The 14246-nt window shown below is 40.8% G+C and overlaps 1 protein-coding gene across 1 annotated transcript in view; it reads left to right on the top strand.

Annotated features, from left to right (window-relative positions):
* Positions 1 to 10370, top strand: part of maml2 (mastermind like transcriptional coactivator 2) — a 34251-nt gene extending 23881 nt beyond the window's left edge. The window contains exons 2-5 of the mRNA XM_069161417.1: positions 2658 to 3869; positions 8432 to 8596; positions 8708 to 8816; positions 8903 to 10370. Coding sequence (XP_069017518.1) covers positions 2658 to 3869; positions 8432 to 8596; positions 8708 to 8816; positions 8903 to 9744 — 2328 coding nt within the window. The 3' untranslated portion in view covers positions 9745 to 10370. The remainder of the gene's footprint in view (positions 1 to 2657; positions 3870 to 8431; positions 8597 to 8707; positions 8817 to 8902) is intronic.
* Positions 10371 to 14246: the final 3876 nt, after the last annotated feature.

The raw sequence follows: 14246 nt of genomic DNA, 5'->3' as shown, positions 1-14246 counted from the left end.
GAGCTGCTCACACTAGAAGGCCTCTTTTCATCTGCATTTGCAGAAAAGCAGATGTGCTGTAATGTTAAATAGTGTGGATCTCAGTGGAGATGGCAAAAGTTCATACTGTAGATGAGCATTTGGAGCATTTCCACTTTAAAATTGTGTGTCCCTGTAATTCTCTGGCATCAAGCAGCCACTTACTTACCAAAGCAGATTAGATTCCCCTCTTTCTAGTCTCTGTTAAAAAAAAATCTTTGTTTTTAGGTTTACTTGTGTGACAAAGTATATTTAAGTTATTGCCTTTCTTTTTGTAGCTATGGCATGACGTACTAGCCTGGCAGTGCCATACTTGTTTACAGCTTTCTTTTTCTTTGCTGTTATTACAGTCTGGAGACCCTGTTGGCATTAATGTTCACTCAGCCACACTGAAGCACCCTTCAGACCAATCGGAGAACAGTTTTGCTGGCTAAGCGCCGTGCAATTGGCAATCGACATTGATGTCGCCCATTGGTTTGTGAACAGCCGTTATGAGGCCGCGAGTTTGGATTTTGCCATTGCCGCCTTGCTAATTCAGCTCTTTTTGGAGACGAGCTTGGGGGAGCGGGCGGTGGATCTGACTCGATACGATTGGAAACCCGGTGATACTACATCCCGCCCACTGATAGTGTTTGACAGGCCTGTGGTGCAGGCAGGCTCAGACACAGCTTTCTGAAGCTTATTTTATAATTAATGATGCGATTATTTTCAGAAAATTAATAAGAAGGAGCCATTTTTATCTAGCACAATTTTTTACCAATGACAATTGATTTATGTGAAGTTGAATGTTTTTTTCTGAAGGTAGTTGCAACAGTGGCAATGTTGGCCGGTTTGGTGCATATTGATTGGTTGTTCCAATGGTTTCAAAATGAATTGCCTGAATTGCCTATAGAGCGTCTTGGTCAATACTTACCATTTTCAGCATATCGCTTGCTTGATTGGAAGTTGTTGTTATTTCCAATTGCGAAAAGGACTTTGAAAACAGTAACACACCAAAAGCAGAAAAGGAACAACGCACTGTTCACAGTAAATAACGGAAACAAACTGGTCATCTTTGATTAACGGTGACAGTCCAAGTCCCTTTTTGTCTTTGGCTGAATGCAAGTAGTTTGTCTTCTGTGTTTAGCAGCAGAAGCAAGTTTCAGGCACTTTCAAGTGGCTTTGCACTCAAATAAACTGGCTCCTTGGACATCCTTGTTTTTGCAAACAAATGCTCATAAATATTCTCTGTACGAATGTTGGGTATAAAAGTTTGTAAGTATAATGGTAAGTTAAATGCAAAATTAGTGGTAGAATCATAACAGATCATTTAAAAGTCCCCATCTCACTACACCACTATCGCCACCAGCATTATTGCCATCCTCCATTCAGTATGTTGACACGCACGCACACTTCCTAGCTTTAATATAGGAGGCTTGGTGAGTCAGATATTAGAATCTTATTTCACATGTGTGGATAAATCTCTGAACTATTGTCACAATCCTTCGCAGAAGTAACAGAAACATGAACAGAGTTAAAATGTAGTGCACTGCAGGATTCATTCCAAACCCTGCAGCTATGAATCATCTTAATGTAACGTTTGCCAGCAGGTGGAAATGACTCAAATTTGTTCCCACAGTGAAATATGCAACACACTGATATTCCTCTCCTGTGCGCAGGCTGGTGCACAATCAGAGCCATTTTGTCTCCATGCAGGCACCACATTAGAGCATGGTCTGATAATTGGCTACTATTATGTATATATAAAATGAATGCGATTGCTACTGGATACACAACTTCTTTCTCAGTAAATTGTTGTGGAAGGACTCACGTGAAAGAATAAACTCTATTATTTTGTTGACATGGTAATAAGAGGTATTCCTAAAGATATAAATACTGTTGATTTTGGTGTGGTTCATTTTATTGTGACTTGGTGAGTGGTTAGATTTGTGAGTCATGGCCATCTTCCTATTAAACTAACTGAAGATGTGGGCACAGGACAAAGGAAATCAGATATCTGCACTAACATGTTAAGCAGAATCTCGGCCACAAAGAAGAAACTCTGCGATCTAACGAGGCACAATGGAGGAAAATATAATGTATGCAAATGAGGGAAACAGACAAAGACTCTATTCTTCTCTCTGCGGTCTGTCGACTGTATCAGATTCCTAACTATCTTCTCATGCTATCCACTGTGCTCAGACTACATAATATCAAAACAGCTTTCCAATGCCTCATTGCTGCATTGCAAGTGTTGAAATAAAACTATATATTAAAGTTTAGAATGTGTTATCTGCATGATATTACAAAGTGATGTGACTGGGTGATTAATGCCAGAATAAACTATTTGGCACATCATTGCTCTTACTGTAAAATTAACTGTTATTCTACTGAATAAAACTGGGGTCTTTTAATGAAAGCTTCCTCTTGGATTTTACAAGGCTCTCAAGTTCTTGCAATATGCAGGCCTTGAGTTAATTTTGAAGTTTTCAAACTGCATAACTGTTATGGTCTTTTTTTTTTAAAACACTTATCCAGTTAAATAATGAATTATTACAATAAAGGTGAGGGTTACCAGTTTAACTCTTTTTTTTTTTTTTTTTTTTTTTTTTTCTTTCTTTCCTATTTTCTAACTAATTTAATTATGTTGTATTTTGCAGCTTCAAGGATCTCTGCGAAGGAAGATTGAGGGACATGCACCAGGACACCCCGCAAAGCAGAATGGGCTTTCCTGTGGTTTCTCTGGATCAGACTTTAAGCGGGTCCGTGTGGACACTGGTGGTCTGGGACATGGCACCTGCAACCATAACTTAACCCAGTCCCATCCTATGCAAGGGTCCTCAGCCATGGGTATGCAGAGGAAGAATTACATGATGCCCCATGGATTAGGGTCAGACATATTCAACATGACCCTGAAAGAAATGAAAAAAGAGCCCATTGAGATCCAGTCCTGTGGCCAGTCAAATGCAGAGATGATTTTTGACTTCAAAGAGGAAGGCGGTGGTCAGATTGACCCAGAGCTCCAGGATCTGTTTGATGAGCTGACAAAGTCAGTGCCGCCACTCAATGATCTCGAGTTTGAGAAGATGCTGAAGCAGGATGATACTTTTGGTTTGGATCTAGGTCGGCCCAGCTCGGCGGGAGCCGCCGCCAGTCTGTGTTCACCAATGGAGAAGCCGATAAAGACGGAGCACTCGCCAGACTTTGGCCAGGTTCACAGTGGTTCGCCACAGCTTCGACCAGCCTCGGCAGGGCCCTCTTTCACACTGACCAGCACCTCTTCTACCACCACATCGCAGAAAGCTAACACTCAGGCAGGACACCCCAGAGCTTTGCCCTGCTGGCCAGAAATATCTCACGCAGAGCAGCTGAAGCAGATGGCAGCGAACCAGCAGCAGCCGCCGAGTTCTCTTCTTCATCACCACCACCAAACCCCGCCTGTAGGACTGACCAGCTGGGCTCCTGCCATGAGCACCCACTCCTCCACCGGCACCTTCCCCCAAGACAAGATCACCAGCCCGGCTCCACTGAGCCAGCAGAGGATTGGGTCCCACAGTAAAGGGATCAACAACTGCCTCTTCAAGTCAAACGGCCACAATGGCTCCCATCATTTGGACATGAAGGTTCTCAGCACCAAGCCCACGTTGCACTTCAGCCCCAAAACCCCCCACTCTACCAGCCAGCCCATGTCTATCATGACAAGTGCAGTGAACAAGACGGAACAGCAACAGCAGGCACCATCAGCGGGCCAGAATCAGCCCCATTCAGCTCTCCATTTCCAGAACCAACAGATCTCCACATCAGCTGCCCTCTGCCTGCAACCCAAATCTGTTCCTGCAGGCCTCCCGTTCAGACTGTCACAACAACGACAGGTAAGGGCTTCGTCCAAAATCCATTTGCACAGTGTTGCTTTTACGTGAAAACTGAATCCTCCAACCTTTCATGACTATAAACAAAATACTTTTTAAATGTTGTTTACAGCATTGGAAGGCCATAGAGTTCAAATTAGCTGTAAACATTACAATCATGGATTAAATAGTTATAAGAACATTATGTTACCAACATATCTAACTGCTATCACGTATGATATTATAGGTCTTTCTCATCAGTTGGTGGTCTCAGTTTGCTTGCAGCAGCCAAACTGCTGTTTCAAGCAGCTACAATACAACACTTTTTGTTTCCAGACTTTATTGTTATTGTTCGTGATAATGTCTGTGCCTCTCCTGTTGTGACTGACTTCAATATGCATTTTCCCTGAAAGTGTTTTGACGATGACACAGATTGCCAGAGCACAGTAGATTAACATACAGGGCTTCTAATTTCTCTGCTTGTCATGGTGGCTCCCTGTCGGGGCACAGATATGCACAGCGGGATTTGCTAATTGGAGGTTGTTAGCTACAAGGGACAAGTGGTGGAAAATGACAGTAATCTGCTTAGCTTGATGCCGGAGGTTGAATCGCTGATTTGTTATGATTGGGGAGATTTAGACCATCCCCTCTTTCATTTTTGCACCAACGCTATCTGTAGCCGTCTTTGTGTTAAATCATAATGCGAGCCACACAAGAGAGCTCTCGTAACCTCTACAGATCGAGGGGAAGTGCTTGTGTGACTGGGGTAGGGTGGGAAGAGCGAAGGAGTTCTTCGGACAAGGAAATAAACGAGGTATTATGACAAATACATTACGGTACACGGATAATACAGAACCAGTTTTACCACTATACCAGAAAGGTATTTACACTCAGATGTTCATGGATGTGTTAAATCTCCATTAAAAAGATTTGAATTATTAGAAGCTTTTCATTAACGTTTTGAAAGAAATATATAAAGTCTTTAAGATTAGTAAATAATCTAAACAAGCGTTCTTCTGGGCACCAAATGACATTATTTCACAACCTGACAGATCGTCTTTATAAACAATACAACAATTAAGATGATCAAAAGTAAAAGTACTGTTCATGTCAGAATTAGCATCAGCATTAGCATTAGGTATCATCATTTATTCTAGCACAGATGGTGATTACATTTCTCTGCTTTTAAATGTAATGTAGCATGTAAATTATTAGTCATAGAACATGGTATGCAATCTAAAATCATGGCGATCAGAAAAAAAAGGGGAAGAGACTCAAATCAGTTGGATATCATAAGATGAAAAGGCCTTAAATATATTTTAATAAATGATTTAAAAAAAAAACGAACTTTTCCAAAACTCAGCGCTCCTAAAAGTAAAAGATCAGTCACCTCTGAAATGCTGAGGATATGAGGCCGTGTTCGAGTTCATCAGGGGTGAAGGTTTGATGACACAACTTTCCCAAGAACATTATGTTTTAATGTGCAGTTTGTTTGAACAAATAACATATGCAAACAGGGCGCTAGGTTTATCATAATGGAGAAGAAACGAGAACCGCCTTACAATCTAAGAACATATGTTCAAAAATGCTAATAATGGCCGGCATGGGCAGGGTTAAAAGTCCAGCTAATGAGGGAAGGACGGCTCACAGAGAGGAAAAAAAGAGTGGAGTCTCTTCCCACAGTGAAATGAATTAGTAATGCCAGAGAAGTAAAGGTCCTGAAAGAATGCCCTGATCCCCTGTGTAACGTTAGCGACTAGCAGTGGGTCCCCCCCCAACCCCTACCCCCCCTACTGAGGCTGAAGACCTCTTTTTAAAACAGCCAGACATGTGAGCCTTTGTGCTTGTTTAAAGCTTCTTGCAGTTAAATAATCAGTCACAGTCAAACATGTCAAAATTTGAATCCACCACTGTGTAACTCTATTTGAGGTTACACACAACAAGAAATACTTCACTCACTTGAAGTATGAATATGTTCTAAGGCAGCATGCACGAGAGGACAATTATACATTATGAAACCTTGAGTTATTGCGGTTGGTTGGCAATGATAGTTCAAGGTCAACATTTTGTGACTAACATCAGTAATGAAGCGGTGTTGTTTATTTTCGCTACAGAAAGGGAAAAAGTAGTTTTGAAGGGGTTATGTGACCGTGTCAATAAAGAAAGAAACACAACCCTGGTGTATTACAAATTACAGCTGGTCATTATTGTTCATTATGTCTGAATTTGACTCAAAATATTTGCAACTGTGGGAAGAGTATTGATTTCCCAAAACTTCCCAAAAGCCAATATGGAATTTTCTGGTAACTAACATCTCAATGTTTTGAGAAGGACTGTTTTAACAAAACACAGAAGGTAGATGGTTGTGTAGCACAAGCTGATCGATTCATCTATTCCTTAATTTAATTTACCAAAATATCATTGTTTTTCAAATTGGTTATTGATAGTTACACTTTTATTTTTGGCTAAATAGGAGCTATTTTAGTTGTTTATTTTTAACTAGTTAGCATTGAATCAAATCCGAACAGTAATTAGCTTTAGCTAAAACCAATTCTAATTTCAAAACAACACGAGACCTTTGCATTGTGCACAATTCAACCCTCTCCTTATTGAAAATGCATGAAGCCACTACAGCCGCAGCAGCCGAGTGGTTACAGTGCCACATAACCACAATGTCCATGCTGTGAATCTGGCTGCAGATCTGTATTGCACTTCATACCCCGTCTCTCTCCACGTGTTTCCTGTCCACCTCTCGTATCCGTAACGACTGTCCAATAACGACAAATATCCCCCCAAAAATAATAGAAGTAGAAGCAGCAGCAACTTAAGATGAGGGTTTAATAAAGACTCCTCAACTTTTTTGTTGATGATCTCGTGGCACCACATCCTTCGTTTGGGATAAGAGTGGGGCCACGGGGGTTGGGCCTACCGGGTCAGTCCTGCAGTGCTGTGAAGGGAGTGCTTGTTTCCTGGGAAAGGGAGCTGTGGCCAAGTCCAGATGCCGAGGCGCTCCCCAGGGACAGCATCCTGAGACCAGACTGGAGGAAGTGCAGTGTGAGAGCCGGCAAGGCTGGGCCTGGATCACTGTCAGCTGCCTGCACTGCCGCAGGATGGGAGACTAAATCACTCCGCTCCGTCTCTCTAGCCCGAACCACATGTGGTATTCATTTACAACAAGCTTGTGAAGAATGAGAGAGGGGAAAAAAACATGGAAAACAGCTTTATGACACATCGGGATGACAAAGAGGATTACTCAGTTGTACATGCAAACACCGCTCATTGGTCTTTTTTCTTAGAACAGAGATGGAACAAGCCCTACCCAGTTTACCTCTTCGGGGAAAATGTCAGTGATGGTCACAGTTTCTAACAGCCTCGATAACTGGATATAACAACTTAAAGCTTTTGACTGTGCTTTTTTAGAGTAACAAGAGAAACCCCTATTTTGATGTTTCCGTCCCCGTGTAACCTCATTGCCATGCTTGGTTTGCTGTGTGGGTTGAACTCGGGCAGAGAAGGCGAATATTAGCTTATTTGAAATGGCTTCTGACTCCTGATGAGTTTCAACTTCCCTTCCTCTCTAATCCTCTCTCATTAGTGCTCCAAATCACAGTTCATTTATTACCATTCATTCAGATGCACATATGCATATACTTTACCGTCTATTCATGCCGTTTTTGTTTTGGGGATCACAATGTCACCTCCCTGTAGACATTCATTCTCTGCAGCGAATCTGTCCTTGAAGGAATAGCGTCTGCTAAATGCAGTGTTAGATTTCTAATCCATTTTACCCTGGGAAACATTTCAAGTCAACACAATGACCGACACTGCATACACAGCATGTGTTGACTTGGTAGACGTTTAAGCGCTGTTGAGGGTGCGCTTGTGTCCACATGAAAGACACATTTTACTTGGAATGCTTAAATGGTCTGCACAGCTGCCTAAAAAACTAAAAGATATGCAGCGCAAGGACATATAACTCCTCTAACACCCACGATAGTGAAAAGCTTATCTGCAAAAGCAGATGTCAAAGACAGGACTCCAAACACGTCTCAATTAAATGAGTGCTGCCCACTACAACATATTATTCAGTGATAGTGTCAGGAGCCACATGGCTTTCTAGAGGATGGAATGCCTCCTTGCTAAACATGAAACACTGATCAGTGAAGGGGAGCTTATTAAATGGAGGTAGTCATAGCGGAGGCGCTTAACTTCCCATCGGCACACATTTCCTGCTGTCTCAGGGATTCTTTCCACTCTCTTTTGACACAATTATCAAGGGAGAGACGGGCCTTGAGGAAGCCCCCCCACCCCCCTCCTTCCAAAAAAAAAAGCCTCTCTCCAAGTCTCCCTTTTTCATCTGCAGAGGGAGTAGCCTTGACCACATTCTGGAGGTTGAATAGCATCTTTGACACAAATCTGTCTCTTGTAGAGTTTTGCCCTCTAGTGGTCAACCTCTGTTTTTGCATCCTTTTGGTTGAGTGTTTTCAAAGCGTGTAGCCAAGTCGAGGCACTAAAAGAGTGTTTATAAATGTAATAGCGACACCACTGACACTAATGTGAAACCTTCCTGTGTCTCTGCTGTAAAGGGTGTTCCTACTGGTCAGAGGCTGCCCACCAATGGAAGCTTAGGAGTCATGTCAGCCCCATCGCAGCCACGGCCCTCGGCACCCAACCACCAGCAGAAAGGCCCAGCCAAAACTCCAGCCATACAAAGGCAGCTTAACCAACAACAGCACACCATCAGCACCTCGGTGAGCTGCGTTTACCTCGTACAGCTTGCACCAGTTAGTGTACAGTTCAGACTTTGTGAGAAGTATTTGAAAAATCATAATTAGTATTCCCAACTTTGTCTTTGCTTTCAGGATAAAGACAACGCACATGACCAGTTCAATCGTCATCTAACAAGACCGCCACCTGATTACAAGCAGCCAAGAGTTATGGTGGGAGTCCAGCAAGGAAACATCTTCACGGGTACTGTGCACTTGTGACAACTGAGAAATGCTTTGATGCTGACAAGTGATCATAATGATAACCGGTTTTGTTTGATATCTCTGTAGGTCAAAACTCATCCCAGTCTTCCAGCAATGGCCCTGAGAACAGCCTACAGTCCATATCCTGCCACCTCCCAAGTGGGTCCGTTTCAAAGATGAGTCCTTCACCGTCGGACCGCAGATTTGGTATCGGGACAGACTGTCATCCGAGTTCTTGTATCAACCAATTCCAGCAGCAAAACAGTCACAATCGGATTGGACTGAATCAAAGTAAACCCAGGTTCCTTGGGCCAAACGCACAAGGCAAGTCCTTTGGGATGAACAGTGTAACAGGTGTACAACACCAGAGAACGACAGCTGACTTGCATTCCTCGGCGGTGCCAGGACAAGGTCTGGGAGGCTTGATGACAAATGTCAGCATGAGCTGGGGCTCAGCCAACAAGCAAGTGACAACTGGACTCGGTGTTAGGCGGCTACCCAACCCACTACAGTCTCAGGGTGCGCAGGACATGCCAAACCATCCATACCAGCAGAGGCATATCGGCCCTCCCAATCAGGTAGCACCAGACATCGGGATGCTCCCTCTAAACCCTGCGATAAGAGACGCAGGCCCGAGGCCAACCCAGGCGATGATGGGCTCTCCATCAGCAGTGGGAAACCTGAACCAGGCGTCTCCTGAACAGAGGGTACCAGCAGGTAACTTTGCAGAGCCCGGTCCCAACTCTGGCAGCTACCAGAATAACAGAGCCAACCGTCTGACCTTTGACTTCCTGCCGGAGGGAGACAACACAGTCCCAGGAATCAATGCAGACTCCGACTTCATAGACTCTTTGCTCAAATCCGGCTCTGGGAATGATGACTGGATGAAAGATATAAATTTGGATGAGATTCTGGGTAGTCACTCATGAATTTGGGTCACAGATTGCTAAAAAAAAAAAAAAAAAAAAAAAAAAAAAAAAAAAATGACCCACGGCTCAAATTATAGAGGTCACGTGTGTAAGGTAGAAGGGAAAACGTTGGTAAGTAATGTTAAAACTGAATTTTATAAACTCGTATTATTTGTTATCCACGTATACTGAATTGGTTTGTATTGTATCTACTGTGAACGGAATTTGTGTTCCGTCCTTTGTACTATACATATTTTGTTCTTGGTCTATTGCCCAAGAAACTGTATGTCCTGCTCTCGTTATGTCAAATAGGATCAAATACAAAATTCTCACGATGAAAAGAAAACATTGCTGTGTTATTTTCAGCTTCATTTTGGTTCAAGTTTCTAAACCTGCATCCATTGTTTAGCATGACATGGTGTTTACCTTCGGAAATTTTGGCTCCCATACACACGGAGAAACTTGCCACAACAGATATTTTCCCCTTTTTTGTTCAAGCCTTTTCATCTGTGGTAGTTTTCAACGCTGTTTAAATAATGTAACCATTATTTTTTTCATGTGATATTTAATAATTATTGGGATAGTAATTAGACATAATAATACATGTAATTAATAAAATTTTATTTGAATAAAGTGTTCCTAAAGTGTTTGCTTTCTTTCATAATTTGGTTTGCTGTCTAAAGGATATATATAAAGATTATCAATGGTTCATATTTTTTTACTAAAATAGTTATTGTAATTTGTACAATTTCTCATTATGACAAGCAAAAATATTTTTTTAAATGGATATACTAAAAGCCCATAACCACATTTTATCTTTATAAACTTTTTTTAAAGTCTCAACTGAAAACCTGACAAAGCTGAGGGTTGAAGTTAAACATCCTTACAATACTTGACATGTCTGAAGGTAAAAAAAAAAAAAAAAAAGGTCAGAGGCAAGTACTTCCTGCAGTTTTCCCTGGTTGATTTAAAAACTCCAGTTTCAAACATTAAAAATGACTGATGCTGTAGGCCTATTTCATAAACTATTAAAGAAACAATATCCACAACCTCAACGTCATCTTGATGCCACGGTTATTTCATACCTCTGTGTGGGTTTGAGTGTGGAAAAGTGAGTTGGATGTCAAATCAGAAGATATTCATACTTTATTCTGTCATCATACCCAAATAAATATCTTGAAATGTGATGCACAAGCATGTAATACCTTCCTCAAGCAGCTGTATTTTTAGGGCCCGAGCACCGAATGTTGCGAAAGCCCTATTGTTCAAGGAATTATTGTTCTGCTTTTTCTTAAAGAGTTGACTTTTTGGACCCTTTAACATACTCAAAAACTCATGAAAGGTGGTACACGTGTCCCTCCCGGCAAAAAATTACGTATATGAGTGGTGTCGTGAGTGGGTGTAGCCAAATGGCTAGCGCCCCCTTAACTGATGCCCCAGCGGCTACAGTGACCTACATGCACGAAATTCGGTGAACATGTTTCACACCTACCTAGATAACAAAAAAGTTCCATTGCACCATTGCCACAACTCAACAGGAAGTCTGCCATTTTGAATTTAGTTGCCATTTTTGGCAATTTGCACGTGTTGTATTTTAATAAACTCCTCCTGCAGACTTTGACATACCAACCTGAAATTTTGTCTGTGCTATCTTAACACCTGGGAGATGAAAAGTTATTGAAATAATTGGTTTTCATCGAATGGTATGCCTGTGGCATAGCAACCATTTTGAACGTCTCGCCGTGAAAATATAAATTACTGTAAATCTTATATGCATGGGCTGACATGCTAAAGTATGACTTTTTTGTCATATTTCGGACGACGTGCTATAGCAGGATAGAATAGGCGAATCAGACAGCAGTTTAGAATAATAGACCTTCCCCAAACTTTAAATGTTTCATTACAGTTGCCCCCTGAAGACATCTGTATGGTAATATCTGCTCATAGTCATAATGCCACCTGCTGGTAACAGGAAATTTTATTTTTCATACTTTCCCGTGCTTCATCGAGCTGTTTGATCACATCGACATCATATCAGTTTAGAATATCCTGAAGACATTGGTGATGATATGTTGAGAAGCCCGTGCTTTCTTGTGAAAGGGCGTCGCCAGGACAATGTGGTAAAGTTTGATGTTTCGCCGTGACACAGGAAGTTTATGTCAAAGGTCCAGGGATGCTCCAAACGTCACGAAACTTTGCACATAAATCAGGCAAAAAATTTCATGAGTTTTTGAGTAAGTTAAAGCTGCCAAAAAAGGCAATTTTTTGTTAAGAAGGATAAGGAACGAGAACAAGAAAATTAAAACTGCAAGCTAAAACATTGCCAATGGTTCTGCTCATTCAAATTTTGGACGACATCCTATAATATGACTTTTTTGCCTTATTTTGGACGACATGGTATACTGTGACTTTTTTTTTACATTTCGTACGACATGGTATACTGTGACTTTTTTTTTACATTTCGTACGACATCTTATACTGTGACTTTTTTTCATATTTTAGACGACATGCTATAGCAGGATAGAATAGAAGAATCAGACAGCAGGTTAGAATATAAAAATCAGAAAGCGGGATCGTATACACCAATCACACACCAGAATAGAATAGACCAATCAAGACAGCAGCATAGTCTAAACCAAACAGATAGCAGAATAGAATAGACCAATCACACACCTGAATAGAATCAGACCAATCAGAAAGCAGTCTATTTTATCCCACTATCTGACTGGTCTATTCCTACCGGCTTTCTGGTTCGTCTATCCTACCCTGCTTTCTCCTTGGTCTATTCTATCCAGTTATCTGATTGGTCTCTTCTATGCTGTTTTACCATTGGATAAAAGATCAGTTGATATTATTTTTCTTGAAATCTGGAGATAATCTCTATTAATTGATGTATTTGTATTCATTGCATTGATTGATTAGCCGCATACTTATTACAAAACATTTAGAAGACGTGCTGGCAGTTTTAAGGTGAGGTCAGTGAGAGCCTGACAAAATCACAATATATTTAGAACTCATTCTTGAAACCACTGTGAAATACATAAACACGCAAGAAAAATATTACCACAAAGTATATACTTTATTTCAGGCCAATTTCAAAGTATCATATGAAGAAAGATATAATGTAACAGAATTTATTGATCTAAAACACATGCACATATCTATCAAAAAATGAACAGATCATTACTGAATATAAATTCATTTCATGTGCATTTAGAAAAACTCTAAATACAAAATCCTTTAACTTGTGATTAGTTCTACTGCTACAATGAGAGCCAACGGCTAACATGCTCTGACAATTACACACTAAAGTAAGCATAAAATCAGGTTTGTGTGACAAAATGCATCATTGCATCAAAATGAAAACTCTAGCCGTGCAATACAAGCACTGTGGTGTACCACTCATTTTAGTTGCATTGTTTTTAACCAACACTGTTCATCCTTCTTAAAAATCCATCAACACATGATTTAATGATCAGTAAAATCAAAACTAAACAGAGGTTTCTCACACAGAATAAAAAAAACTTGTTCATGTCCTCTAATCTAAAATATATATATATTTATTTTATGTATATGTATAGCGTGCGATCAAGTTAATTCTACCCATTTAGTATTGGCCGGCAACAGAATCAGAGTGACATCCTGCAAGGCCTCAACCAAGGGCATGCACAGCAGGCTGATTATTCAAAGGTTACTGCAGTAATGCAAAGATGTAGTCATCGAGTAAACATCAAAATTAACGGGATTATGAGAGAATTGTCAGCGTGTCGTCTCCACTGCAGCTGTAGTAGTTTGTTCATCCGAGTGTGTAAACATGTGTGCTTGTAGAAGAATCACTTGCTTCTCTGTTCTGAAACCTCCTCCTTAAAATCTCAGGGTTAGTCACTCAAAACGACCATCTAAAAAACAGAAAGAATCTCTCGGCTAGACCTATTCAGACGTGTCCGTTAACACTTTAAAACGTACATCATTTTCTCATTAGCTTATACAGTTTGTTCATACGACAAGAGGCTGATTAACAAATCATACCATGTTCTGGACTCTGGAGATAGAAGCAAAAATAAATGTTAGTGTCATTACAAAAACATCTTTGGAATCTGCCACAACAATTCCTGACTGAGATAACTGATTGTTTCTTAATTATTCAACATTAAAATTAAATTCAACAATCTGCATAACTCACCGCCATCAGTCAAACCCTGACCTTCTGTACAACCCCTTGACATGACTCTTAAACCTGCTTCAACGTGTCCCAGCTGTAGTCTTTAAACACTCAACGTAGCGTCGTGCGGAGGAGTTCAGCTCCCTCCTCAGGAAGACAGTTTCAAACACTGTAACTCTTGGATACTGTCGGAAGGTGTGATTGATCGAAGAGCTGTAGTTTTCTGCTGAGCTTAGAGATCTGCCTTTTTGGTTAATGTTTAGAAAAGGTAGTAAAAGCTGCATGTGATCAACAAAAATACAACAACACTAATATGTATATAGTAAAGCAGAGACGAGAGAAATTAGCTAAAAATGGTTAA

The sequence above is a fragment of the Embiotoca jacksoni genome, unplaced genomic scaffold (genome assembly GCF_022577435.1).
Source record: "Embiotoca jacksoni isolate LCO1_2020_lvr unplaced genomic scaffold, fEmbJac1.0.p SCAF_28, whole genome shotgun sequence".
NCBI lineage: Eukaryota > Metazoa > Chordata > Actinopteri > Embiotocidae > Embiotoca > Embiotoca jacksoni.
The sequence above is the reverse complement of the archived record's forward strand: the minus strand, read 5'-3'. Positions and strand labels throughout refer to the sequence as shown.